The sequence below is a fragment of the Serinus canaria genome, chromosome 8 (assembly GCF_022539315.1).
Source record: "Serinus canaria isolate serCan28SL12 chromosome 8, serCan2020, whole genome shotgun sequence".
In the NCBI taxonomy this organism is placed as follows: domain Eukaryota; kingdom Metazoa; phylum Chordata; class Aves; order Passeriformes; family Fringillidae; genus Serinus; species Serinus canaria.
In genome coordinates this window covers 26,276,304-26,303,561 of record NC_066322.1, presented here as the reverse complement: position 1 = coordinate 26,303,561, position 27,258 = coordinate 26,276,304, and the positions used below count along the sequence as shown (strand labels likewise).

The 27,258-nt window shown below is 39.6% G+C and overlaps 1 protein-coding gene across 2 annotated transcripts in view; it reads left to right on the top strand.

The window, feature by feature from the left end:
- COP1 (COP1 E3 ubiquitin ligase) overlaps positions 1-27,258 on the top strand; it is a 123,577-nt gene that overhangs the window by 17,923 nt on the left and 78,396 nt on the right. For both annotated transcript variants that reach the window (XM_030226651.2, XM_018911995.3), the window contains exons 7-11: positions 5,753-5,812; positions 7,626-7,702; positions 12,677-12,734; positions 16,217-16,331; positions 19,726-19,861. In XM_030226651.2, the coding sequence (XP_030082511.1) occupies positions 5,753-5,812; positions 7,626-7,702; positions 12,677-12,734; positions 16,217-16,331; positions 19,726-19,861 (446 nt within the window). The remainder of the gene's footprint in view (positions 1-5,752; positions 5,813-7,625; positions 7,703-12,676; positions 12,735-16,216; positions 16,332-19,725; positions 19,862-27,258) is intronic.

Sequence of the window (27,258 nt, the reverse complement as noted above, 5' to 3'; positions counted from 1 at the left end):
ATGTCTTGGTGTGGTGGGTGTTTATTACTATTTTTCAGGAGAACCAAATGCAGCTGGCTGTGACTTTTTAAAATTCTTGCTTTCATGCATTTGTTGCCTAAATGCTTTTGCAAATTTAACTTTGTTAATTTTAAATGTTCATGTATTCTTTCATCTTGAACACTTTGTGAGCAAACTGATTATATCAGTTAATTCTCCCCATTTTTATGTTCAGTACTTGAAGGAAGAGGCCTTGCTAATTGTCTGGTCAGGATTTGAATGTCTCCAGTTAGACAACACCATATATATCATATAGATAATTTATGCTAAATATTATTAGCCCAGCTACCTGATGGTGTTTCTGTCAAGCAGCACCATTGGTTACTGAAGGAGAATACTGAGCTTGATGACTGGTATCACAAATCAAGTTCTACACAGGTGCTATTCTCTGGGTGCATTCACATTTCCCTTGGCAGATGTCGCTTCATTTTTTATTTTTTCTTTCTAATAATGTGAAGTCAACTCTCTCATGTCTAACAAACCAGGCCTCTTTCATGTCTGCTAATGCATAAGGCTGATTTTTAGCTGATAAAACATCCTGGGACAGAAAAATAATCCTGAAGTGTCTCAGGCTTGTGGCATTGAGTGCCTGCTCAGCATTTCAGAATCATCGTTGTTCTTTGCACTCTCAAATGTTAGATACTAAAAATAAGAGGAGTTTTTAGTTATTGTGGGGTAATTGCTGGGAATTCTAAGCATGAATTCTCCAGGGATGTCATTACCCTGTGTTAATCACTGCACCTGTCAAGCCTTATGTTCTGTGTGTTCACACATGGATGAACTAATGAGTAAGCAAGAGGAGGTGACAGAACCAGGAATCAGTCGTGCTCTTTTGTTGTCATGTGGTCTGGATTACATTTCAGGACTGCTGAGAATTTATAGCTACAGTAATCTGGTCCCTATCCACTGCACTTACCTGGTATTTAAATCTATTTGCATTTCTGAGTTACTGAATGAGAGATGTGAGCTCCAGAAGCAGTGATAAGAAGCCCAAGGATACAGTGAGTGTGTGAGCAGCAAACTAAAAATTATCATACAGCTGGCTCTCCTTGCTGCACTGGAGAGGTCTTGTAAAGAAAGCACCTTTTACTGATACATTAAACTCTAATGCAATTAGTCTAATTGTCTAGGCAGCTTTGTTCCCTTCCCCAGGTGTCCTTATCTCAGGAGGCTTTTCTATCAGGCCCTATCACTGAGCTTTCAGAGCTTATTTCCTCCATACTGTAGGATGTAAATGAGGGGGAGGAATATTCAAGATATGTAACATGCTTTATCAGCCTGGCATCTCCCTTCCCCTGCCTTGGGAATTCTGTGTGTTAAACAGTCTGGATTTTCTTAAGCCTTTCTGTTAGCTCTTCCCCAGTTGTGAGGAAACATTTATCATTTGGAGGAAGTATTGGTCAGAGGAGAAATATTCTCAGCAGATAAATATGTTATAGATGGACTGTCCACATGGTTGAGAGGCTTGAATGCCATATTTCACTAATAAAACTTGTGGGGGCTCAGGTGTTCTTGTCTTCAGACTAACAAAAGCCTTGCACCTGCTTCTAGTTGTGCAAAGACATTGTAATAGAGAGGTATTTTGTCAATATAAGTGATATTTGCAATTAATTTATAAGACTAAAATTTCCCTAAGATCTGAAGATGACTTTCATGCCACAGTTGCCCTGTATGTTGTAAAAGGCTCTTCATCAAAAGCAATAAAGGAAAGAAAACCCAGAGACAGACAAGACTTCCAGAGAGAGAAACTGATCTTATTGTGCATTGTCACTGAGGTATTGTGTTCTACAGATAGAAATTAATTCCACTGGGTACCTTTAGAAAAGTTTCAGCTGTTGATAGTGAAGTTTGCGCTGTGGTTTGTTAAGTACTTGGTGGAAGAACAGGAAGTAGGAAGATTCTGATGTTGGAGGGATGAAGCCACAGGACAGAATTAAGGGTTTATTTACAGTGACTACCTGCTTTATCCTCCTTGGGTGGGCAGGTGATAATTTTTGTCTCATCCTGGTTGGTGCAGTGGCTTTGTGTGCCTGGGAAAATGATGTTCCCTCTGGTAATAGTCTCATCTGTTTGTCTGGATCTGTGTATCTATGATAGATCTATGGATCTATCTACTCCACAGGGAGTCTGGATCAGAGCCTGGAAGGTGTGTTACTGTACATAAAATGGCTTGTGAGCTTCCAAAAAGTGTGAATCCACATGCTCTGTTTAAGCTGCTTATTAGAATAGTGTTGCTGATTTTGCAGTATTTCTGTAGAAAATAAATCCTGCTGTTCTTTGCTTTTTCTAGAAAAACTTTTTTTTTTTCTTTTTTGTTCTTTTCTGTTCTGTGCTTTTTCTAGAATTGGAAAGACAGTTGGTCAAAGTTCTGTGGCTCCTTTCCTTGTGTGTTTTTTAGGCTGTGTCTGTGTCACTGGGAGGCTCTGCTGAGCTTTGAGTTTTTTGCAGACACTTAGAACTGGCACCAGGAGACCCAGTTAGGACTCCTTGATGTCTGTACTGTACAAACACAAGCCAGGAAGTTGCTGCCTCCCAAGGGGCCCTTGCTCCAGGAAAAACAGGAAGCTTCAGGGTGAAACCTTAGTGCTGTACCCTGATAGGTTTGTTAGTAGAGGGTTAGCCAAAACTAAAATGACCATGACCTGGTGTTTAGCGTTGTATAAGTTCTTGGTAGCTTCTTGATTTAAATGTCTCAAATCCCTTCTCCAGGATTATAAAAAAGTTTTGAAATCGTAGCTTTTCTTCTGTATATATGCCCATATGTGAAAAATGGGACCAGAATGTTACACACCTGCTTATTGTAGTTCATTCACTGGAGTTGAAATTGAGGTTTAACCACTGAATTAAGGATCTTCTCTTTGTCCGTATTGGTCTTTTAATTTCTGGGAAAGCATCTGTGTCTGAAAAGAGTTTATAGTATGTGCTTCTCTCCAAGCATACATTTCAGTGTTTGTTGGAAGTGCTTTTGCTGACTTAATCCAAAGTCTTACAGGTGTGATTCTGCCCATCACTGGGACAGGACTTGGCTTGCTTTCTGTGCCCAACAGTGAAAATTAAATTAAGGGCTCCTAAATCTGAATATACTGCAAGAACTATAATTCATTTAACTCTCCTTAAATGTCCCTCACAGGCTGGCAATTATAAATCTGTAATTTCATTTTTCAAAGTTTATTTGGAATTAATGTGGATTGATTTAAGGTCTTTGATAGATTAAACCACTTCAACTAACATAGCAAGAAACCAAAGGTTTCAGTGTAGACATTAATTCATTTTATGCTGATGGCATGAGAATACTCATCCTAAAACAAGCATGAAACACTCTTGCCTCCTTCTTGGAGTTGCTGCTGTTGGGTAAGTTTATGGTAGGTTGTAACTAGAAGGAAGAATTGGTAAATAAAAGTACCAGATCTCATGCTCTTGGCTCTGTGCAATAGTTCATGAAAGCTGGCCAATAAAAAGTCTCAGCTCTCGTTCCTATAAAAAATATCCTGTTTATATGATGGCAACAACTGTCAATTATTTTTCAGAGGTCCAGTTTGGCTGCAAGCCAGTACATTGTAGAATAGCTGATTTCCTCACTGTAATTTTGGAACTTGTGAGTGGCTTTGTAACTTATTTTTAAATGGGATTTATGAATGTGGGGGACTAATGGTATTTTCTAGAGCTGAGTTCAGGCAGGACCCATGCTGTGCAAGTGTCACTTAACTTTGCCACTAATCTTGGAGCTGTAGCACCACCTGCTATTCTTGCTGTAGATTTCAGAAGTGAAAATGGAATTATCTGTTATAGTGTAGTGATTTGTAAATTATCTGTGGCAGTCTAGTTCTAAACCATTAAACTTGTGCTGTCTGTGACTCAAATTAAACGTAAACTGAAACCTTCAGAGTACAGAGATTAGGATACACTTATAATGTCATCTCATTCAAGGAAGCAGCCATGTTAGAATTAGAAATAGGTGTGGACCCAGCAGTCATTTCTTCTGTTTTCAGAGACAGAAACTTTTGTTAGTGTTGAAAAGGAAAATTAAAATGGTGGATTATTTCATGCAGAGCACACAGATATTTGGAGTGGATATTTACTATGAGAGGTTTAAATTGTGCTTTTTGTTTAAGCAAAAACTTCTGCCTCTTAAAGGATCAAACTTGAGCACTGGAGAGTATAAGTCTTTGGGAGTAGCTTACCAGATATTCTTTGGAATATGTTGTACCAGGAGTAATATGTCTCACCCAACTAGTAACTTTGGATTTGGGCAATTTAATATTCTGCTGTAAAGCTGAAACTACAAAGATTTGTTTTGTCTTTGGAGAATGTGTTGTGCTTAAGCCTTCAGTGGACTTAACAGTAAATGCTGTAAATTCAGTAAATGCTTCTGGTCACAGGTCACATTGCTGGTTGTCTGTAAATTTTTACTGGAAGGTGAGGAGAGTCAGGTGGACTTCCAGTTCTCCTTGTATTTATTACATTTATGTGTCTCAGTGAACCAGACTTGCACTGTAGCTGAGTTTTGTCAGGAGCTCTCACCTAGAAGAGAGTGTGTGTGTGTGTCTGTGTGTTTGGGCCCTGCAAGGCTGGGTTTAGGCTCTGTGGGTGTTAGGGTGGGACATATCTGCTGAATAAACAGGTAAGGGAGATGATGTCCTTGCTTAGGTGAAAACAGTTGTCAAATTTGTGGGTTCAGTTGCTTGAGGTGAGTGAAGCCAGCTTGCTGAGTGACTAAAAACCTAGAAGATATTACATGTGCCTCAGAGAAGGGAAAGGAAATGTTGGCTGATGAGAGGGGAAGTCTCCTTCTGACCCTTTCAGGTGTAGCCCTCAAATTAACCGGAGTTTATGGTGTAATCCAAGGTAGGTATCACACCTTTGGAAGAAGTGATGCCTTGATACCATGTGGTGCTTGCTCTGTGCCAGGAGCAAATCTTACTCTGGTCAAAACAGGTTTTTTCCAATCCAGAAACTTAATGACAAAGTTTAAATTGGCAAGTGACAGGTTAACAGCTGGGATGAGAACTAGTCTTGATACCTTTTAGCAAAACATTTGTGTTTAGTTGAAGAGTGAAATGATCATTGTCTTTCATTGTGTATTTTTCTAATTGTGACAGGACAAATAGGAATGGTTTGAAAGTGAAAGAGTGTGGGTTTAGATATTAGGAAAGAGCGTAGGTTTAGATAATAGGAAAAAATTCTTCCCTGTGAGGGTGAGGAGGCCCTGGCACAGGGTGCCCAGAGAAGCTGTGGCTGTCCATGGATCCCTGCAAGTGTTCAGGGCCAGGATTGACAGGGCTTGGAGCAACTTGGAATAATGGAAGGTGTCCCTGCCTGTGGCAGAGGGTGGAATGAGATACTCTTTAGGCTCCCATCTAAACCAGACCGCTTTGTGATTCTGTACTCAGTGTTTGCAAACCAGTTACACCTTGCCTGAGACATGTTAAAGGAGCATTATAGTATTACTTTGAATGATGTGGGTCTCAGTGATTGACATCAAAATACCTCCTGCTCTTGTTTCACATTGTTTCAAAGTAACAGCTTTGTCTTGGATGTGGTTTGTGTGCACACTTATGTTAATATGTACATTTGAACTTCCTGCCTGGTGACTTTTGAATTGTGTGGCACACCAGTGAAGACAGTTCAGGTTCCTCTCTGGAAAGATTGTAATTTATCTTGGTGGTGGTGCAGTGCAGATTGATTTAGACTTCTCCCATTCTCTCATCCACAGCAATTGGAGCAGATCCAGAAGGAGCTAAGTGTTCTGGAAGAAGATATTAAACGTGTAGAGGTGAGGTGCCCAGACATTGTTCTGACTCTGGCAATTTTTCATTTTCATCAGGCTGTCTGCCTTGCTGTGAGGCTGCTGGGTTAAATTTATGGCATTTAAGTCAGTAATGGGAAAATGAACAGATGATGCTCTTTCTTTAATTTGTTCGTTTAGTTGATGTGTGCAGGCTGCAGTTAGGTAGCTCTTATATAATCATTTCTTTGTGTTGGTAGTGAGTATTTTATAGCAGTTGCTAGAAATCAGCAGCTGGTATATTGATCAGAATTTAAGATTTTTGTATGTTGCTGGCTGTTTGCACAAGCTGTTTAAGCCTTAGCAGCATCTAAGTCTTAAAATGGAGAGGTCTTGGAGATTCAGAAGAGGTTATTATGCAGAGACTGGAACAAAACCAGCTCCTGCTGCATGTCAAAACTGATTCCTGCTACCTCCTGGTATAGTTCTCTTAATTCTGTACTAATGGGAATCTCTTGACATTTCTGCTAAGAATTATTCTCCAAGAATTTGTAACCCCATCAGTGCAATCCTTCTGTCTTCACTGAGTCTTTAGGTTCCTCTTGGTCCTTTCCTCTAATCATTCTAGTGTTTCATCTCGCAGTAGAAAGCTGATGTTTGAGGAATACATCAGACTGCCACCACTCCAAATATCATTCCCTTAAAGCTTTTTGGGAATCAGTTTGCAGGTCTGCTTCTCACTGCTTGCTCATCTTGAGCAGTCAGCATGTGTTCCCAACTGCCTCCCAAAAAGCCTTTTAGATTTAATGTAATTAATGTGTGCTGATGAATTAGCAAAATATAAATATGACTGACAACTGCAAGAATTCCCATTTTTCTGATAGCTATTTGGAATTTTTTCAGACTTCTTTTCCTAAATGTTTCTCAGCTTTGGTAAAATAAATATACTTTAGTGTGTTTTCTTTAGACTGGTAAAATAAGTCTTGAGATCTAGGAGAAACTATTCCCAAAAGCTGTAGGCTCTCTCAAAGAGCATCCAGCTACCTGTTTCTGTGCTCTTTAATCAGGCATTTCAGTGGGCTGCAGTTGGAGTATATTCCTGGGGTGTGATGCTGACCTTGTCTCTGACCTCTAAAGCCTGGGATCTCTCTTGTCACAAATATCCTTCTTTCTACCTACCAACTAATAGGCACCTAGTGGGAATTTGAAAGGACAAGTAATAATTGTCCTGGGAACACTTTGCCCCTCAACTAATGAGCTGCTGCATCCTGCACAGCTTCCATTTCCCAAACAGATGAAAGACAGTCTCATACTGGGTACACAGCAGTGACTTAGTCTGTGAGGGACACAGGCAGGTTTATGTGCAAAGTTTATCTCTTGTGCAATGGTCCCACAGAGGACTGACAGATCCTCTTTTAAGTCTGTGGCACCACCTTTGCCCTGTTGTCTTGTGGCTATTCTTGCCATGACCCATATCCAGCTTTACTTTCCAGTTGTGAAGCCTATTAGATAAGTTTGCACATATCTCAAAAATGCAGTTACAGCTTGCTTATTCTGCCACGTTTAAGGGGTTAGAGGCAATTGGATGATAACCAAATCTGCTGGGTTTTTTGGAGTATAAGCTCCAAAACTGCCACTCCTGAAGCACAGAGCACCACAGCTGTAGGATTTTTGAAACACTGAAAACTGAAAAAAAATTGAAAATCAATGTTTTCTCAGGTATAGGTTAAGATTTATAGGTAAGAGTTGAGTAAATGTAGATACAGTTGGTTATCTGCATGGAAAAGCAGCAGTGCTCTGTGAACATGTATTAGACAGGCATGTTTTGTCAGCTCTGATGTAACATGGCTTTCTGTTTCAGGAGATGAGTGGCCTGTACTCCCCAGTCAGTGAGGACAGCACAGTGCCACAGTTTGAGGCTCCCTCACCTTCACACAGGTATGGAGCTTGCTACTCAAATTGGATTTCATGCTGTACATGTTGCACTCTGCATGCTAGTGCTTTCCAAGCAGTGCCCAAAACATGAGCAAAACTGGTTCTTGAGTGCTGTACAGTATTTTCCTGTTGTGTTTGTAATTGCTGTAAACTTTATGTGAAGAAAGAAGTGAAGAAAAAGCCATCTGAGCCTGAATTTGGATGAGAAATCTGCTCTGAATCAGATGCCATGGAAAACCGATGGCTTTAAATGTCATGTGAATTAGTAAACTTGAGTCATAAGCCTTTGCTATGGAATAAAATATTACTGTTATTTATGTGCTACCTTTTCTGAACATTGTGCTGTTCTGCGTGGCACATGAAAGGTCTTAATTTTGTATGATATTGCAGTGCTCTGGCTTCCCTAATCAGCATGGATAGCTAAAGGTATGGGCTCAGATCAGAATTTGAAATGTACAGCCTATTGATTCTGTTTATCTGCTGTCTGGTTTGATTTAATGAAATGCCTTTCTAATAACATAATTTCTTGTGTATTTTTGGCTGGAATATTGCATAGTCTGGTTTCTTGATGATAATAATGCAGATGCTTCTTGTATCCAAGTTGTAAGTGCCAGAGTTTGAAGTGCTCTACTTTACAGGCATCTCTTTTGCTCTAATTTCAGCAGGGCCAGGTTATGTTATTAAGTGATCATCTCTGCTATCTCTTAGAAGTAGAGTTCTCTACACTGTCATTTTCTGTTATGAAATTGTACTGGTAGATTTTTTTTGCAGTTAGCAGCTCTAAACCTAATAGCCCAGAAGTAAAAAATGATCAGATTTCTTCCCTTACAGAGATTTAGATACAGTGCTGTTGTGAGGAACCCAGCAATATTGGCTGGAATTTCCTACCAAGATGCTATTTCTGGACACAGAGACCAATATCTCTCATATTTCTATGTAGTTCTGGCTGCCCTGAGGGAAAGGACAGGAATATGGTCACAATGGATGGGAACAGCATTTCTAATTCAGTTCTTCAGTGCTTCTTCAATTCTTTTTGGGTACAGATTTGTTTCTTGATATGGGGTATTGCTGTTTTGCCAAGAAGCAGTTTTGTGAAACTGATGAGATTCTTGTCAGGTTCTGCTGCTTTTCTGGTTATTGGCTATTAAATAGATTGGTTTTACTCCATGGTACAGATGCTTGGGGTAAACTAGAGCACTGGTTAGGCAACATCCAACATCTAACATTTGTTAGATGTTGGATGCCTTCAGGCCTAGAAACCTTTCTCTTTTAACAGGAGATTCTACTTATGAGTAGAAATGTATCTCTATTACTTGAGCTAAGCTAACAAAGAAGCCCCCAGAGAACTTTTTTATCTGTTGAAGGCTGGAATAACATTCTAAGCCCAGGAGTTTTAGTAAAAGAGTTGAAGGGGGAACTGTCTGCAGTGAGAGCTACACTGGTTTCAGTCTCCTGAGAATTTCTTAGTATTTCTTTATGCCTATTTATTTCATGTCCTAGGGGGTCAATCAATCTCAGTTCTTGCATTTGAAGATGTAAGATAGTATCAAAAAGAATTGTAGTGATCTGTGGATTGATGTGCTTCACCTGGGGTCTGCTGGGGGGGGAGTGGGATGGAACCATGATGGGTGTGGAGCCCATGGGCTCTTCCCTGCCTGTCTGGGACCATCTTGGGTGTGTCTTGAATTTTGGGGTTTTTCTCCTGTTAGAGCATGCTAGGGGTGTGATATAATAGGATATTTAGGTGTTTTCTAGGAAATGTGGGATTGCCTTTTTCTCTCTGCTTTAGAAGACCCCTTACCTATTTCTTGGTGACATTTCTGTGTTAAGAAGTAGCCTTGAGTGGTAGAAGAGAAATCAGTGTGTGAAGGAATTATCTGACCAGGCATCAGTTGTTCCCAGAAGTTATTCCTGTAACCTCTACCCCTGCCTCATTTTGACAGTTTTATATAATTCAAGTAATTGCATTGGTGTGAATTACCATAAATTAGATTCCAGGAAGGTCTACCACTTGAAACTAATTTTATTTTCAACATTAATTGAAAGTTTTGAAGAATATCTCAACAACATTCCTCCTTGGCAAGAATGCTGTAGAACAGCTAATATGAAAAATGCCGGGTTTTTTTCTCTTAACTCTACTTAATCTCCAGAGTGCATTTTAGAGATGCCATGAACCACTAAGAGTGCAATACAAATAAAGTTTGGGATGGGTTCACTTCCATGTTAAAATGATATTGAACTTGCAGAGACTCTTTAGCTTATCAGTGAATTAAAATGGTGTATTTAAATTGAAATACAACTTAACATACTTAACACACTGCTAATGAAATATAATTGTATAACACTTTAGTAATGTTCCTTATAAATAGTACAAGGTTATCACAGACTAGTGCTGAGAGGAAGAAAACTTCTTTAGCCTTTGTATTTAAAGTTCAAGAAAATAGAGTTCTTTGGAATTCAGTTTTATCTGGTCTCTGGTGACTTGCCCTTATTCATCTGCTTCCTTTAAATCACATGCTTGCTTCATTAATTTTCTCTTTCTTTTCTTTGTTTGTAGCTTTTTTTCTCCCCATTTCTAACGTCTTCAAAATGTGAAATTACTTTGCCTTCCCCCAGCTTCTTTCAGAAGCTCTTCAGCAAAAAACCCTAGCACAACTATGATGTTCAGTACATCCTTGGCTGCAAGAAACACGTGTTTTCTCTTGTGCCTACACAGGGTGTGATGAAACATTAAATTGGGTAATAGCACAGTGCTTGTTTACGGTGTTGCCTATTGCTTGGTTTGTATACTAATAGAGAACAAGAGGGGAAGAATAAGGGAAGAGAACAAATAGTTCTGTGTATGGCTTTTCTGAACAGGCATGTGTGTTATTTCTGCTCCCAGTAAATGGTGCAAACAGAAGATAGGAATAAGCAGCTTCTCTGTGATGCTATCCAGGACTAATAGCAATAGCAAGCTATCACTAATAGGAGTCTGAAGGAAAATTCTCATCTAGAAATTAGTTGCTTGGTAACTCTGGTTCACTTATTGAAATCCTGATCCTCCTTCCCCTCCATTTATTCTAATTACCTCTTCCCATCCCTGTAATGGGATTTATAGTCTGTGGGTTGCCTTTGTTGTTGTTGTTGTTGTTGTTCTGGGTTTTTAAATGTCATATGAGTGTAGCTGAATTTCCAAATGGAACCTAATGTTACATCTTTTAAAAAAGAACTCAGAGGGTGCTGTAATTCTCTGATTTCTTGCTTCCCTTTTATTGAAAGGAAAAACATTCAAGCATATATGAGTTAACTCAGCTATGGGCACAGCACAGAAACATCTTTGAGGCTGTACTCTGGTTAGGGAGATGACATCTACACCCTTGAAGGTTTTACATCACCAGACAAGCTGCAGCAAAACAAGACCAGACACTCTAAGACTCAGTGTTTTGCTGTTAATTGCCACTGTACCTGTCTCAGCCTGGAGTACTTTTTCATTGCTTTCTAGCTGAATGTGTTATTCCTGCAGTTCTGACAGGATCTGCTGTCCCTGTTTCATTATGTCATGCAGCCACATTCTAATTTAAAGTTCATTGTCCTCAGCCATGCCTGAAATGGCTCTGCTGTTTTTCCCTTACAATGGCTTCTGCAAATAATGATTTTTATCCCTCAGATTTTCTTTGTTTGCAGCTTTTGTCATGCCTGGAACAGAAGTCCAATCAATCTCATTTTCCAAGTTAATTTTTTAAGTCTCATCAGTGGTTATGTCTCATCTTCTGTTTCCACTTCCAGGGGAGCTTGAAAACATTCAGAGAAATATTTAAGCACTGGTACCATTGCTTCATTCTTCCAAACTTACAGGTGCCCTGCCTGGCATTTCAACCAAACCAATTTGTTTATGACCAAGATTCTCAAGTTTACAAATAAGTTCTGTCAGCTGCTACATAAGCAAGAATTGGTAAAATTATCTTTGACAAAACTAAGACCTACAGCAGTGTTCTAGAAGCTTTTGAAAGAAACCTTCAGCTTTCCCAGGCAATGCCTAAAGTCTAAGGTTATCTCATAAGAAAGACTGAGAATAATGAGAACAATGATCCCAGCTGGTTTCTTCTCTGTCCAAGTCAAATGACAGAGCAGAAGCAAAGCAGTTAAAAAGATTTTTTAGAAATTAATCATGGAGATTTTCATAATGTATTCTGCATAATCAATAAAATTATGTTCCTGGATGTTAATCTTTACCTGTCCTGGAGGTATATGAAATTGTGTGCTTTTATGTGTGCTTTTATCTGGCTCTGGTGTCTTACTTTGGGAGCTGAATTTTTTGCCTGTATGTCCAAGAGCACTGAACCTCCTGTTTTCTGCTTGGATCAGGAGATCTTTTTGCAGTTTTGAAAATCAAATTCCATTGAGTTTGCATGTCTATGCTGTGCTTTGAAAACAGTGATTTGAAAGGTATGCTGTGTCATTACAGATACTATAATATGGTGTTGTATTTTCTACTAATAGTAATCCTGGCTGTCAGTATTTTTTTTAGGTTACTTCTGTATTTCCTTAATTGTCTGTTTAGACTAGTGTCTGTCTTACACGGATTTCTCCAGCTTTTCCCTTTCCAGTGTTGATTCAAATGCCAGGGCATTAGACTTCTCTTTTTTTTCTTTTTTTAAGGAACTGAAAACCAGTGGTAGCATGTTATTTTCAGAATGTCTTGTGCTGCATATTTCATATGAAAGTTATGCATTTGCATTCTAATTAGAAATTATTTGACTGCACGACACATAATTGTGTGTGACAGCATTCTGCTCTAGGAAATCTCTGTATTAAAAAAAAAAAAAATCACTGCTAAACCCCCAAACAAAATAAAACCTTGTGTTCCCTGTCTATAAAATGGATTTCAAAGGCAAGTATGTTGCAGAATGTCAAGGAGGGAATAGCAAACAGGTTAAAAATGATAAAGGATGGCTGTGCAGTGATTTAAGCAGACTATTTCTTTTATTTTTGCAGTAGTATTATTGACTCCACCGAGTATAGCCAGCCTCCAGGCTTCAGTGGCAGTTCTCAGGTAAGATAATATATAAATGTCTGCATGGGGGAAGGGGAGGGTGAATGTGGAGGCTGGGCAGTGTTGAGGTTCACCTTCATCCATCTCCAGAGTACTGGTCAGCTGGAGCCTTGAAAATGCTTTTAACTGGGCAGCTGCAGCTGTAGGAATGATTGTGCCCAGTTGTGTGAGAGACCTGGTGTAATGTGTTTAGACATCTGACTTTCTTAAAGCTGACTCTTCCATGGAAGGGGGGGATATGGCTTGTTCTTCATGTCCCATGTGGGTAGCACTGGGGAAGGGACATAAATCCCTGACCCTTTGCCTTGGTGTAGATAGATGCAGATCAAGTTTAACTTTGAAAACAAACAAAAAAAAAGAGTCTCTAGGGACAGTTACTTCATTTGTCCTCATCAGAGCCTTTTACAAACCATTATAAATTAACATAGAGGGTAAAAAGCTGCATATAGAATGGAGCTGTTTGGCAGGCAGCCTCCAATCTGTCTGATCCCAAATTTTGGGCCTCCCAAATTCCAAACAGCACTTGCACCTTGGAGGGATTCAGCTGGGCTGGGGAGGTGACACTCATACCCAGCTCACAGTTCCAAAAAGGTTTCACATCTTTCACTTGAGCAGATGGACTGCTGGGCACATTCCAGCTGTGCCCTGGGTGCTCTCTGGTGGTGGTGGGCCATCCCTGGCACACACCAGCATGAAACTGGTAAATTAACAGGTTGAATTGCTGTTGGATCTTATTTGATGTAAAGCAAAAAACACCTGGACACATACATGTTTAAATACAGCTGTGTAACTAATTGGTGATTAGAAAATTTCATCTATTAGTTGTGGGAAAATGCTTGTTGTTGCTGCTACTCTGGTCTTTGGAGGTTTTTGCTTGAACAGAGAGTTGTAGTTCTATCCCATATCAGAGGGCAGGTGTAATGTAGATGGGGGTTTTGTGTTCAGGACTCTGATGTGCTCCAGTGGATTTGTTCTCCAGTGACATTACTTCTCTGTGCTTCCTATTTCAAAGCCAAAATGAATAGCATGGCTATCCTGCTGGTGAGCTCACAAAACAAACAACCTAGACTTTCTAGTCATTCTGTATGACAGCCTTATTTGTGTGAGAATAATCTTTTTTTGTCCTCAAATGTGATTTTTTTGTCCTCAAGAGTGCAAGATCTGTACTCTCAAGTACAAATTTTCAAATTAAACTTTAATATATGTTTGGATGGGGAGTTCAAAGAGAACTCTTGAAGCTAAACACTTCTGTTCAAAGGTAGTCTAATTTCAGCAAGACTTTAGCATAAAAAGAGTTTTAAGAATATAAATTAAATTGTGGGGTTTTTCCCTAATTGTCAGTCACAGCAAAAATCACATATTGGGCATTGCTGGCAGTAAGAGTTATCTAGGATGGACTGCACAGCTTTCCTTTCTCAATATAATTACATTGCCCACAAACATGTTGTTAGGGAAGAATTTATATACCACAAAGCTCTAGGACAGTTCTCTTCCAGAGGATGAGCTTCAGAAGTAAATAGTGGACAAGTCACTTAGGCCCTGGGGAATTCTGTGGGTAGTATTTAATGGCAGTACCTTTTTTCTGCTAGAAATAAGGAGCTTGTGTGCAGCTAAGAAGCTTTTTCACAGTTGTTAGGGGAGCCTTTAGAGTATCTGATGGAGTTCAGACAGTAAAATCACTCCTGATAACAGAGGAGTCCAATCTGATATTCTCAGCTAGGACAACCATAGTAGTTTTAGCCATTGAATAAAAATTGCTTGGGTATCTTTTCTATATTTTCTAATTTTTTTCCTCCTGCTGCCCAATATTGCTTAGAAAATAGTCAGGGAGGAAGTTTCATAGAAGCTGAATATCTGTTTTTTGGGCAAAATACGAGCAGGTTGAAATGCTTAGATGGAGGTGGTGTGATGAGTGTGGGCTAGTGCCCCTTGCTTGGTTCTCAGCACAGCTGGGTGTCCAGGTGCCAGCCTGAGACCTCTCCACAGGGATCTTCCTTGGGAGCCAGTGGGCAAACTCTTACCTGGTGGATTCCATCTCAGTGTGGACTGGGATCTGGCAGATCAGGCTTGGCTTTGGGTTGTGTCACTCCTTGTGGTTCAGGCAGCTTGCCTCAACTGCAGACTGAGATCATTGTTCAGTGCCTGAAGTTGTCTTGAGCTCAAATCACTACTGATGTGCTGAGAGAGACTGGAGGCTGGTGCACAGAAATTATAGGAAGAGACTATGGAAGTGTTCTATTAGAGTTTTTTAAAGATGTAAAATTTTAGAAAATGGTACTTGAAGGTATTGATGTAGGAGCACTCCCCAGTGTTGTGTGTTGAGGTTGGAGCTGCTTTTGAGATGAAACCCATGGTGGGGACCATGGGTGCTGACACAGGCAAGTGTGAGCCATGATGTCAGTGTGTGGGAAGTGCTGGCTTGGAGGTTTCACTGCTTGGGGTTTGCTTTTTTCCTAAAACATTAGATTGCTTTCCATACAGGTACAAACAAAATTGGAGTGGGCTGTAAACTTATTTTGTCCATTGGCTTGGTGGGTGGTTGTAATGAGGACAGGCTGTTCCCCTGCATGGATTGAGGGGGAGATGGACATGAAGTGGGTTTTGTTAGTGCCATTGAGTAGCATTTCAGGCCCTGTACTTGCTCAAGGATGTTGTTCATTAGGGAGCTTGATGGTTCTTAAATCTTTTAAAATTTAGCTTTGAGGATGGTGGTGTATGAGACTTCTTAAATAGAACCTAAAGCAAGGAGCTCTTTGTGCTCCTTGTGTAGTAGAGGGTTTCATTCCTTTTCATCACTTGTGATTAAAATGGTGAGTACTGCGCTTTCTGTGTTTGCTCCTGCAGGAAAGATTACTCACGTAGTTTAAATCCTTTGCTCCTACATCTCACTATTACTGTTTGGGTAGGTTGGGAAATGGCTTTAATGATGAGCTTCAGGAACTTCTTTTCAATTAACCTTTGAACTTCATGCTGTCTTCTGCTTCTGCTTTATTTGCTTAGTTTTACAGAGAGTTACTGAGTTGCTTCAAAAGAAGTAATTCAGTAACTAACTCATTAAAATAAACATTTCCTTCTCTTTTAATGAGCTCTCTGCCAAGGATCTGGGGAGTATTTGTTGTACAGTCTGTTTGATTTGTGAAGCTGCAAGTTGGCTTATGCTGTCCATCTGTATAAATGCAAGACAGGACTCCCCAAGGTTTGGGATTGCCTGTCCTGTATGTGAAGCCAGAATCATTAAATTTACTAAGGTTCAGGAAACAAAAACTGTCTAAAAGCAGGGATTTGTTTTTGTTATGTTAAAGGGTGCACCATAGGACCCTAAGAAATAACTGTGACAGTGCCAAGATCCTTAATTTATTGTCATTTTACACTTCTGACCCATTGCACATATAGTATAATTGCTTATAATTGGGTAAAATCTATAGAAGTGAAACCCAGGCCTGGCTTTTAACCTCCTGAAGTGTTGTTCCCTCCCCACTCAGACCAAAAAGCAGCCGTGGTATAACAGCACGCTGGCCTCGCGACGCAAGCGCCTCACAGCCCATTTTGAGGACCTGGAGCAGTGCTATTTCTCCACTAGGATGACTCGTGTCTCGGGTGAGTTCTCACGTGGTGTTCCACTTCTGATGTCGGGTACCTCTTGCAGAAAAGCTTTGCTTTTGAGAGAGCAGTTTTCTTCCTTGCATGAGAATGTGTCTATACACATTTGTGTTCCTCAGATCATCCTGTTTTGCTGTTCTATACCAATCTTTGAAGTTGCTAAATTTGGAAAACTTAATCCTGTCACTTTGGAGGGGCACATGTATTGCTTTGTAATCCCTTACTGTGAAGGGCAACATCCACAATAAACAATTTCTCTGGTGCCTGTTCTGAAGATGAAAATGCCTGAAAGCAGTGGTTGAGTTGTCTTTCCACTAGATGTGGTCTAAACCCAGTAGTTAAAATCACTTCTATTGAAATGCTACAGAGGTGTAAACAGAAATAGATACCTTCTCCTGTATTTAGCATGCAAGAGGACATGTGGAGGTTATCCTTTATCTAGATTGTGCCTTGGTTAACAAATGGTTTAGACTGCTGAAGCTGAGTGTGCAGCAGTGCTGTTGTCCCATGGGGCTCACCTTAGATTTAAGGCTCGTTTTGTAGAATTAGAAGCTGTTTTCAAAATTGCCAGGATTGCCTCATTCATAAGTAACAGTGTGACAGCAGCTAGAGTAATTGTTGTGTAGTGGATGCATGGGTCTTAACTACACACCAGATTCTCCTAAGAAATGAGAGCATCAAATAAGTGTGTCTTGAGGATGAGGAGGGTTGTTCTGTAGCCCCTCTGGAGGAGAAACCATCTTGGCAAGAAAAGCTTCAGGCAGTGGACTGTGGCAGGCAAGATATTTGCAGCACCAAGCTTTGAGCTGCAGCCCATATTGAGTGTGACAGACTGCAAGGAAAGCAGCCAGCCCTCAGGGGGTGGGAGACACCACTTAGGGCTGAGAAGAAACCAGGCACAGGTTGCTGCAGCAAAGTATCTTTACTTGCAGCCTTGGAAGGCAAGGACCAACCTCCCAAGGCGGGATTGCTGGGGTAGAAACCTCAGAAATCTGCTTTTTTCTTCTCCGTGAATTTCGTTTTAGTCTCTTTAAAATAAATAAATAAAAAATCATTTTAAAAGTTAATTAATAAATGGCTCCAAATGTAAAGGCTGCAGCATGTCTTAGGGGAGCTCACTCTTAAAAGTAAATACATCTTCTACCTCCTTGAGAGCATGGACTGGCTCAGTTCTCATTGTGCACAGCAAAATGATTTTAACAAGGAATGCAGCATGTTGGGAGGTTACTTCAATAGGTGAAAGACTGGAGAAACACATTGCATGTGTCCAGCCAGATCCCTGTGAAGTGCTAGCAGGTGCTTTGCAGAATGCACTTCTTCACAGCTCACACTGAGATGTTTTCATGCAGAGCTGTCTTGGTGATGCATAACTGTGTTTATGTAAAAATAAAACTTATTAACCAAGGATAACAAATGGGGCTTTTCCCAGCATTCCCTTGTAGAAGGCATTCTTCTTCATAATTGGAACTATAAATATGAATGCAGTGAAATTGGGTTTTTGTATTTGTATGTGTCAGTTGCACCAAGAGCAGAGGATTTGCAAGTGCAGGTTTTCTCCTAAATAAGGGATAACCTATGATACTTGATTAAGTTTTCCTCTCTTAAGTCATTCCTGCATTTTGACACATTTTAAATGGGATTTAATGTGGATTTAAAGCTTTTTGCAAGAAGTGCCTCTGACTGTTTGAGTAGGGAGTGGAGACATAACATTACTGTAATTATCAAATGGCCTTGCACTTTGACGGGGAAAATGTCTTGAGAAATAATACTCAGTTTTCCAGGCACACATAAAGAATAAATTATAGGAGGACTGTGTGCTTGATCTCTAAAAGAGGGAAATGGAAGGGTAGCAGCTATTTGTCCCTATCACAGTGCTGAAGGAGAAGAGAGCCCTGCCTGATGTTTGTGTTGCTTCTCGAGCTGTTTCCTGTAGCGGTCAGGTGCTGATGATGTTAATTTAGAGCAGCACTTTGTTCATTTTGCACCTTTTCATCCCTTTAACATGGATAATGTATTTGCTTGTACCCCAAGCATGCTAATTACTAGCCTTCACTGTTCCTTTATATGCTCAAACATTAAACAGTGCATATGAGGGACACTTCAAAATGCCTTACAAGTATAGAGATAACAATCTCTGATGGCAAGGAATTACCAGAGTGCAGAAATGATTATTCTCTGTGTTTTCCCATAAGAAATCACAGCTGGATTTTGCTTTTATAGATCAACCTCTCTTTTTTCACCCTGGTATTTCCAAGCCTTTCTAATAAATGGATCTTGTTGTTTTCTTATGCTGCTGCTAAGGCTAGCTTAACTAGTGGGTGGAATTTAATCTCTGGTGTGTGTGTGTGTATGTGTGGTTTCTCTGCTGCTGCAGTGGATGCTGAGGTATGCAGTACCTGTAAACCAGCAGTGTTAGCTGGAGTTCCCCCAAAATAAACTGGTGCAAAAAGAAAGTGAGGGTGGAAGCATTCAAGAAAGGAATATGAGAATTGCTGCAAATTTGGGGGTCATTATGAAGCCTGAAGGCACTACCTGGTGTTTGGCTGTGGATACATGATTGTATTGGGAATCCAGATTTACTTGTGAGGCATTACTGTAAGTTAGGAATTTTTCCTTATTACAAAATACTAAAATTTAAAATGGTTTAAATACAATTACATTCCTACCAAGAAAAGTTAGGACTTCTGAGAATTCAGTGAATGACTTTCAACTATCTACAGTGCAATTTGCTTTTAACTTTTGTAGTAAACTGTTCCATTTCCCACAGAATATTTATCATCATTATTCAAGCTGGCTCAATTTCACCTTGTCTGTTGAAGGTCATAATTTTCACAAAACTTCTAGTACAGGGAGCCTTCTGGTTTCATGCTTGTCTTCCTTCTCCAGCCTGAAATGATTCTCCCTGAGCTCTGTTGCTTTTGGAATAACAAGAGAAGTATTTTTTACTAAAAGTATTTTGAATGTAATTGACACCAAATGTAGACATACTGTAACAGAACAGGGAGAGGGATATACTTGCACCTCTGTTGAAAACTAGACATGTCCTTTGCAGTGCATTTTGATATGCTTAAAAATTTTCTGTTGATAATCTATATGGCCCACGGGCTCTGAATGTAAGATAAATGAGCTTACAAAATTGTATTTGACTTCTAGGCAGATGCTCAGCACAGTAGGTTCACCCAGCATTGCAGTAGAGATTTTATTTGTGTTCTGAAAAGCTCAGAATGCCTTCAGAGAATGCCAGAGATGAGAGAGCCTGGTTCTGAGCAAGAATCCTCCTCAAATAACAAGCATCACCCAGGGACATAGATGTTGGGTTTTTTTTTGTTTACTGTTGTGTTTACCGTCTTACTCTGTTTCTGCCCCCTCCAATGTTGCTGCCTCTTCCTAGATGACAGCAGAACCACCAGCCAGCTGGATGAGTTTCAGGAATGTCTGTCCAAGTTCACACGCTACAATTCTGTCCGACCGCTGGCAACGCTGTCCTACGCCAGTGACCTCTACAATGGCTCCAGCATAGTGTCCAGGTAGGGCACACTGTGTGCTGACCAGCTGGGTGTGGGCTGCTGAGGCTGACTTACTAACCCATATTAAGCAAGTTCTTGTTGGTGTATATGCCAAAAATATGTATTTCCCAGAAATAGTTTTGCCAGTCCGTGACTGCATGTGATGATTTTGTGACTATCATTGATCTGTGAAGGCATTCAGATACCTCAGTAGTACTTCTTATTCCTGTTGGTATTGATTAAGACCAAATCCAGAACCTTTGAGGTGCCAGTAACAGCATCTGTTGTACAAAGCCTGTTGTCTTCATGTTAGCTTAGTTGTGTTGTAAGTGATGCAGTTCTAGCATTTGGTTTTACATTTTGTTGGTAGGTCCAGTCACAATGGCAAATATTAAAAAGCTGAGTTGTTTTTAGCTGTGACTGCTTGAAGTCTTGGGCTTTGGAAGCTGTTTGTAGTGCTGAACACTAGTGAGGGGGTGGTTGTAAAGCCAATGCAACAGTTCTGTTCTTGCCAGCAATTCCTCTGTGTCCCAGCTGTGCAGGGTGATCACTGCCTATGTACTGCTGCTGAAGCTCATCTGAGCCTCCTGTAGACCAAATTTGACACACAGCTGGTGAAATGCTTTTGACTGTCTTTCAACAGCATCATTTTCTTCTAGTTCAGGTACATGAACCAGCTCCCTTAGGGATCAGGCTATAATAGAGTACATGAAGAGGATGGGAATTGCTGCAGCACTAACCTTAAACTGGCTTCTCCCACCCTGGGGGTTTTGCTTACTTGTGGTAGTTTGTCTTTGGAGCTCCTTAGGGTGGAAAAAATGATGGAATATCTTAACTAGGAAATCTTCTCTGCATAGCATATGAGCAGGACCCGTTTGAGCTTCTTGCAAGCACATTTCACTGATTTAAATGTTTGTTCACAGCAGTCTCTTGAGAGAAGGAGTAGTATCATCCCTGTTTTATATATGGGGAGCAGAAAATCCAAAGAGACCATACCTGAGGTCTTGGAAAAAACATTATGTTAACAAGATCGAGAAGATTAAACTTGGGTTTTCTGACTTTTCATCGAGTGCCTTCCAAAGGGGCCACATGGAGAGTGACAGAAGAGCTTGAATGTTTGTTGAGGGACTCCAAGAAATTTGCACTATTGAAGAAATTGGAGGCATTGTGCAGCACAGATTTTGTTTAAAGCAGCATTGATTCCTTAACTACTGCAATATGTAGCAGGAATGTGTAATGTCCAACTTAGGCAGAGGTCAGAGCGCAGTAATCAGGAATCTGACGTATACTTAACCTGCACTGATTGGGTTCACACCAGCTGCAATGAAATGCAGATGGGAATCTCACTGCAATGTAGACAAACTTTCTCAACTATTAGTACAGCATGGATTGGATTTTGCTCCTTTGCCCTTTCTTCTCCTTGACATTCTGCAAGAGCAGCATTTTTGTGGTATTTGCTTAGAAAATGCTGGAAGGACAGTAAATCGCACTCATGTTTGAAGGCATTCGAATTCTTGGGTGAAATATATGTTTGGAAAGTATGTGTGTTACTTTTATAATGAAGATACAGTGAAGCCTTCTTCCCAGCTAGTCCTAGAATTGATAATTAAATGCATTTTACTGAAAAATAACTTGGTTTCCAAGTCAGTGTTCTCCCCTGCTCATGCTTTTTATTGATCAAAGCATTTGAGAAATTTTGAGGTTTTAGCATGTAGGCTAAGACTGTTCACATCTGAGCATGTCCTTAAGTGCTTGGGTAAAGCAGCTTTGCTGAATGTGCTGCTGCCATTGTTCTTGTTGGCTTCTGGTTATTTAACAGTTCCTGTAAATCAGAATTTGTTAATCAAGATTTTACACTTAGTATCTCTTGGCCAACACAGGTTGGTTCACCATTTTTTTTTCATTTAAACTGATAGCCTCAAGTTGAGAGAGTCTGTGAAACTAAATAAGAGCAGCTTTTAGGTATTCACACATGAGCCAAATTAAGATGCTTTAAAAGGGAAATAATGCTTTTAAGGTGCTGTGAAAAGTTTCATTGTTCATTTGGTCCACTACACTGATCTTTAACTATTTTCCTGGGCATGCAGTGTGAAACAGTGATGAGATGGAAGAAGGTTAAGTCTTGGTGTTTAGCTGTTGCTGTTGCAACAAATGAATTTAAATAGAGTTAGTACAAGACTAATATTAAAGAAGTCTTCATAAAAAATTTAGGCAGTATTTTAAAGGGCTATTTTAAATATACTTCGAAATACAAATAGAACAGACCAGAAGTTTAACTTTCCTTGATTTTTTTTAATAAGTTACTGTTACAGATGGACAGAATAGAAGAGGTTTGGTTTGATTGCTCTAACCCTACATAAAGTTCACAGATGACTCCAAAAGATCTGCTGACTTAAACAGCTTTTTTTTCTTTTTTTTTTTTTTTTGAATAAAATGTATTACCTTTAGGTTCACAAAAGAGAAGAATGTAAATAATCCTTATCTGCAAAACACTGTTTAGAAGTGAAATAAAATTGGGTTTATGCTGACAGGGTGAAAAGTGTAATTAAAGACTGTGTACAAATAGGCTGAAAAAACTGTGGAACTGGGCAGCAGCAATACCCTCCTGAGAGCCTTGTGGTAAGAATGTTTATGGATGTCTGCACTTAACTGTGAACTAATAAAGCACTGTAAACATATGTATGTTGTGTTACTAAAAAAAAATCTGATTAAATGTTTAGGAACACTCCAGTTGCCTTTTAAAAAGAGGAGTCAAAGGAAAATTTCATCCCTTTGTCCTTTTTCCCTTATTTTCTTCAGGAACGCCAGATTATCAAGAAGAATGTTGAGGGAAAGCACATTTGAGGCTTTGCTCTTGCAGGTTACTGAGTTTTGCTGTAGCATCAAGGGGACTTCAGCATGCTTGCAGTATGAATGTGCCAGTATCTCAGTATGCTAAATGGCTTTTTAATATACTCACTTCTCTTAAGTACAAAGTATTTACAGTTTTCACAAGTATATTAAATTTTGTTAAAATTGGGCCAAGGAATAAATTTTCCATTTATTATTCCCCCAGACAGAGCAGTTGTCAGAGCTTAACTTTCCTTCTCTCTGCTGGCAGTGGCAATAAATGTAAAGTCTTTCTTTTAAAGATGAGTCTGTAAACTGCTGCGTTAGCATTACAATGATTTATGGAGAAAATTGCTTTACCATTGTCAGGGGCCTTCAGAGAATAATGTGGCAGTCTTTCATATTTGAGAAAAAGAACAGGAAAATCCAAGAAATGTACCACAATGAGATGTCTCTCTGAAGCCTGGGTATCAGAAAGCTGGTTCTCCCTGCTCCATGATTCCCAGCTTTGGGAACATGAGTAAACTCTAAGGTTTGGGGGGCCTTGTGTGGGTTTCTGTCATTGGCTCAGAATTCAAATTCTTCTAGATTAGTTTACTATTTCTCTGAAAGATCTTAAAGTGACATTTAAAAGGTTTTGGGTAGCTGACACTAACTGTATCTAAAGGCTCAGTGATTTACAGAGAGGGAGATAAACCTTGTGATTTTGGCTGGAGAAGCCTTGGTCAACTCATCTGTTGAATCATGATCCAGTGTTCAAAAACTGCATCTTACCTTTGGTGTCCATTATATTTTTTTCCATTGCTTGCTCATTGTTCCATTGCTTCTAAGTAATGAATGAGATGTGAAGAGGTATCTCTTAGCATTCAAACAGTATGATTAAGTCTGTTTCAAGATGGCATTTTTGTTTGTGTTCACCTTTTCAGTAGCATGATCTGAAATCCTTTCTTCAAAAGTGAGTTTAAAAGAAAAAAAAACATTGAGTGAGTTTTCTTGTATTCATTGAACTGTTTAATTTTTCTGTTGCCCTTTTTACTTTGGACTACAATTATTTGTCTGAATAAATTCTCAGATCCAGACTTTAACAAGATACTTTTTAGTTCTGAATCCACCATAACAAGCCTTTTTCTTTTTTTTTCTTTTCTTTTTTTTTTTTTTTTTTTTTAATGCTTGGGCTGCCTAGGATTAGATGAGCCATTTTATTAAGTTTGTGACCAGCAATGCTTCTTTATCTTGCAGGTAAAGATAAATGAATGAAATTGAAGTGGGTTTATCCTTTATAGGATTATGTTTGAGTGTAGTAGATGCTGCTCCTTAAGAAATGAGGAAGGCTGGATTTTACTTATAGCCTGTTAAATAAACCATTTTTTAAATGGACTCTTATTTACAAGTAGCAGCTCAAAACTGGACAAATCTGTCTTATTTGAACTGTTCCCAAAAGTAGAAGGGAGTGAGAAATGTTTGGATAAGGAGACTTAAATTGCAGAATTACCAAGGAAACTTGAAGTATAATTCCCTGAACCTACTTGAAGTTTGTGCTTCTCCTGTGGTTCTCTTACTTTCCTTTGTCTGAACTTCTGGGTTTTGGATCAGACATTGTTTGGGGCTGAAATGGGATTTTTGTTTAATTAGAGCTGAGTGAAGTACAGAGCCTTTCCCTTACATATCCATCTTTCTGTGGAGTGCTGAACTGATATATTTCCTAGTTCATGATTGTGGTCTGGGTCCCTTGAGCAGAAGCTAAATGTGACTTGTACCCAGCAGAAGGGTTATGCAGGGGTCAATGCTGATCTCTGCAGAGTTCAGGGACACTCTGCCCTGGAACACAGCCCTCCAAGCCCCAGGATGGGCTGCTGGTACCAAGGACTGACAGCAGAAAAGAGCTTATTTGCTCTTATCTCCAGTCTTGATCTGAAAAGTAAACCTTCTGGTGACCACGGTGGTGCTGCACAGAGAAGTTTTTTCTTTCATCAACATAAGAGCTAAAACTTAACTTGAAATTGGGAGGTTAATGAATGGAAGTGGTGTGGCTGCCAGTGGGGCCTTATTTTTTTCCTACTAATTTCAGACAATTTGGCAGTAAGAAGATCTTTTTCTCATTAAGCTCTCTTAGTACTTGAAACCTGTCTTCATCTGCAGACAATTAGATGAGAATTTTTAGTTGAATTTCAACTTTATGAATTTTCATAAATGATCTGTTAAAAGTATTGAGCAATCCTTCGATTAATTTGGGAACTGGCTTTTAAACACAATGTTTTAAATAGTGATTGTTCTTCAGGTTTTTTCTTTTTTTCTTTCAATATCTTGAAGGATCTATATGCAGTTTATGCAAGGAGTTTCCATGCCTGGCTATGTAGCAGTCACTGCCTGCAGCATGGGGTAATCCAGTTTTGGAGTAGGATTCTCAAAGGGATGGTGCAAGCTCTATCCTCAGATTCATTCAAGAACAGGCTGAAGAAAGCCCTGAGCAACTTGGTGTGATCAGAGCTGCCCCTGCTCTGGCCGGGATATTGGACTGGAGACCTCAGAGTCTTGGGGACTGTACTTGGATAAAGGTACATGACCAGAGCATTAGAGATTCTACATTTTGCCCTCACTTTCTACTGAGCATCTTCCTCTGGCCTTAGATTTTAAGAAGGAATTTAGGGAGGAACTCTCTAGGTTTTAGCAATTGTAGTGCAAAGGATATTTCACTTCCTACAAACCTTATGATCACTGCTTACAATTGCAACAGGATTGTATTTATTAGATTTAAGATTGCTTTTCTGTTAAAGAGAAGTTTCCTGAAAGTGCAGAAACTCACAATGGATGCTGTAGTATCAGAAATGTACTTTGAGAAATCAATATTCAGGTAGGAGGATGGTACTGATGCCTTTTTCAATCTAGAAATGAAACAAGACATGCTTTCAATACAATATAGAAGGCAATATAAAAGTGGATCTTTATTTTGAGGCCTCCAAGGGCAGTCATGGAGAATATCCCCAATGGCTGTCCACACTGGGTGAATACAGTTTTTATAAGTTTAGTGATTTAGCATAATTGACAAAAAAGCAGTTAGGAGGACAAGTGGTGATGCTGTTCCCCTCCAGTTCAAGCCCCTTCTCTGGACCATCCTTTGGTACTAGCTGTACTTTATGAAAATGTATCTTGAGGAATTCTTCTCAACCTTGATAGCCAGGGATAACCAAGATAGTATAGGGGCCCTGGAATTTGTTTTATCTTTCTGCTTATGGAAAGAGCATGGAAAATTACTGGGAAAATTGGCCAATAATGCAATAATCTCCAGAGCTACAAATATATGTGCAAAGAATACAGAGAAAAAAGCAAAAACCAAAATGGCATCATTAACATGTGAAAATTGCCTTGCATCATTGCATCCACCCCTCTTGATTGCTCAGGATGAAAATCTTTTCAGTCAGGCTGGAGGTAGCTGCCCTTCTGTTCCTGGTGGTGTTAATGTGGTAATGGGTGTCATCAGGCAGCAGTGGTGTATCTTGGCCTCAAGAACTGGACAGGCCACAAAAGCTGTAATTCCAGCATCTTAGACACACAATGCACATTCTGACAGTGTTTGTAAAAGTTAAAGATGGATTTCATTTAATCACCCCCCAATTTTATAGCTTTCATTTGGCATTGAGTGTTGATACAGTGAATTCTTGTTTCTGCGTAGATACAAACCTCTTAATAATAGAACATGGATTTCTCTATCTTATTACAGTATTCTTTTAATTTTCTAGCCATATTTGTTGTAAAATTCCTGAATTTTTTTAAGAGCTAATGATCTGAACAGCATTTGCATGCCTTTGGATTTTTTTTTTTTGTTTGTTCCTGGCCAGCTAGAGATGTTAGCCTGTGAAATGGTGGGTAGTTGAGCAATATAATAAGAGTTTGTTAAAGCATCAAAGATGTATGGTGTGGGCTTAAACAAGTCTGAGAATAAACCTTACGAGCAGCTCAGCCTGGAGAAGAGGCTTCAGCTCATGATTATTAATAGATCATCGTTTGCATTAATAAATACAGTTTCTGAGGCATGTTTGGGATTTATGTGCTGCATAGTTGTTTCATAGAATAAGGTAATAAATAACACAGAATAAGCTATGAAGTGATGTTTGTTTTCATAAGATTATATACAAGTGTGTCCATACATTTGTGCAAGTGAAGTCAGAACAACTTCTCTGTGAGACTGTGGAATTAAGGGTATACATGAATCATTCTTTAGAAAATGTAAAAAAGGATAGCATTCAAAATACTGATGAAATAAGATTCCAAGTGCCATCAAAACAAATCTCATGAAACAGTTTTGTCAGCTGGATGAGAAATGCTTCAAATGATGCTTTAACCTTGTTCTGTCATTACCAGGCAGTAGGAACATTGCAGTTAAGCCCATCCTCTGGCTGCTTGGGAAAGCTTGTCTGGTGTATGGATTTGATATTTAGGAAGGCTGGTGCCTGTTGGATTGAGCTGAGTGGTCTAAAGAGGTTGCTGTCTCCAGCTGTCCCTCCAGATTCTCTGCAGGGTGTCTGGCAGAAGAACTGGTGGCAGTGTCAGGAAAATGCAGAGGCTTGAGTTACTGGAGTGCTAGGCTTGGG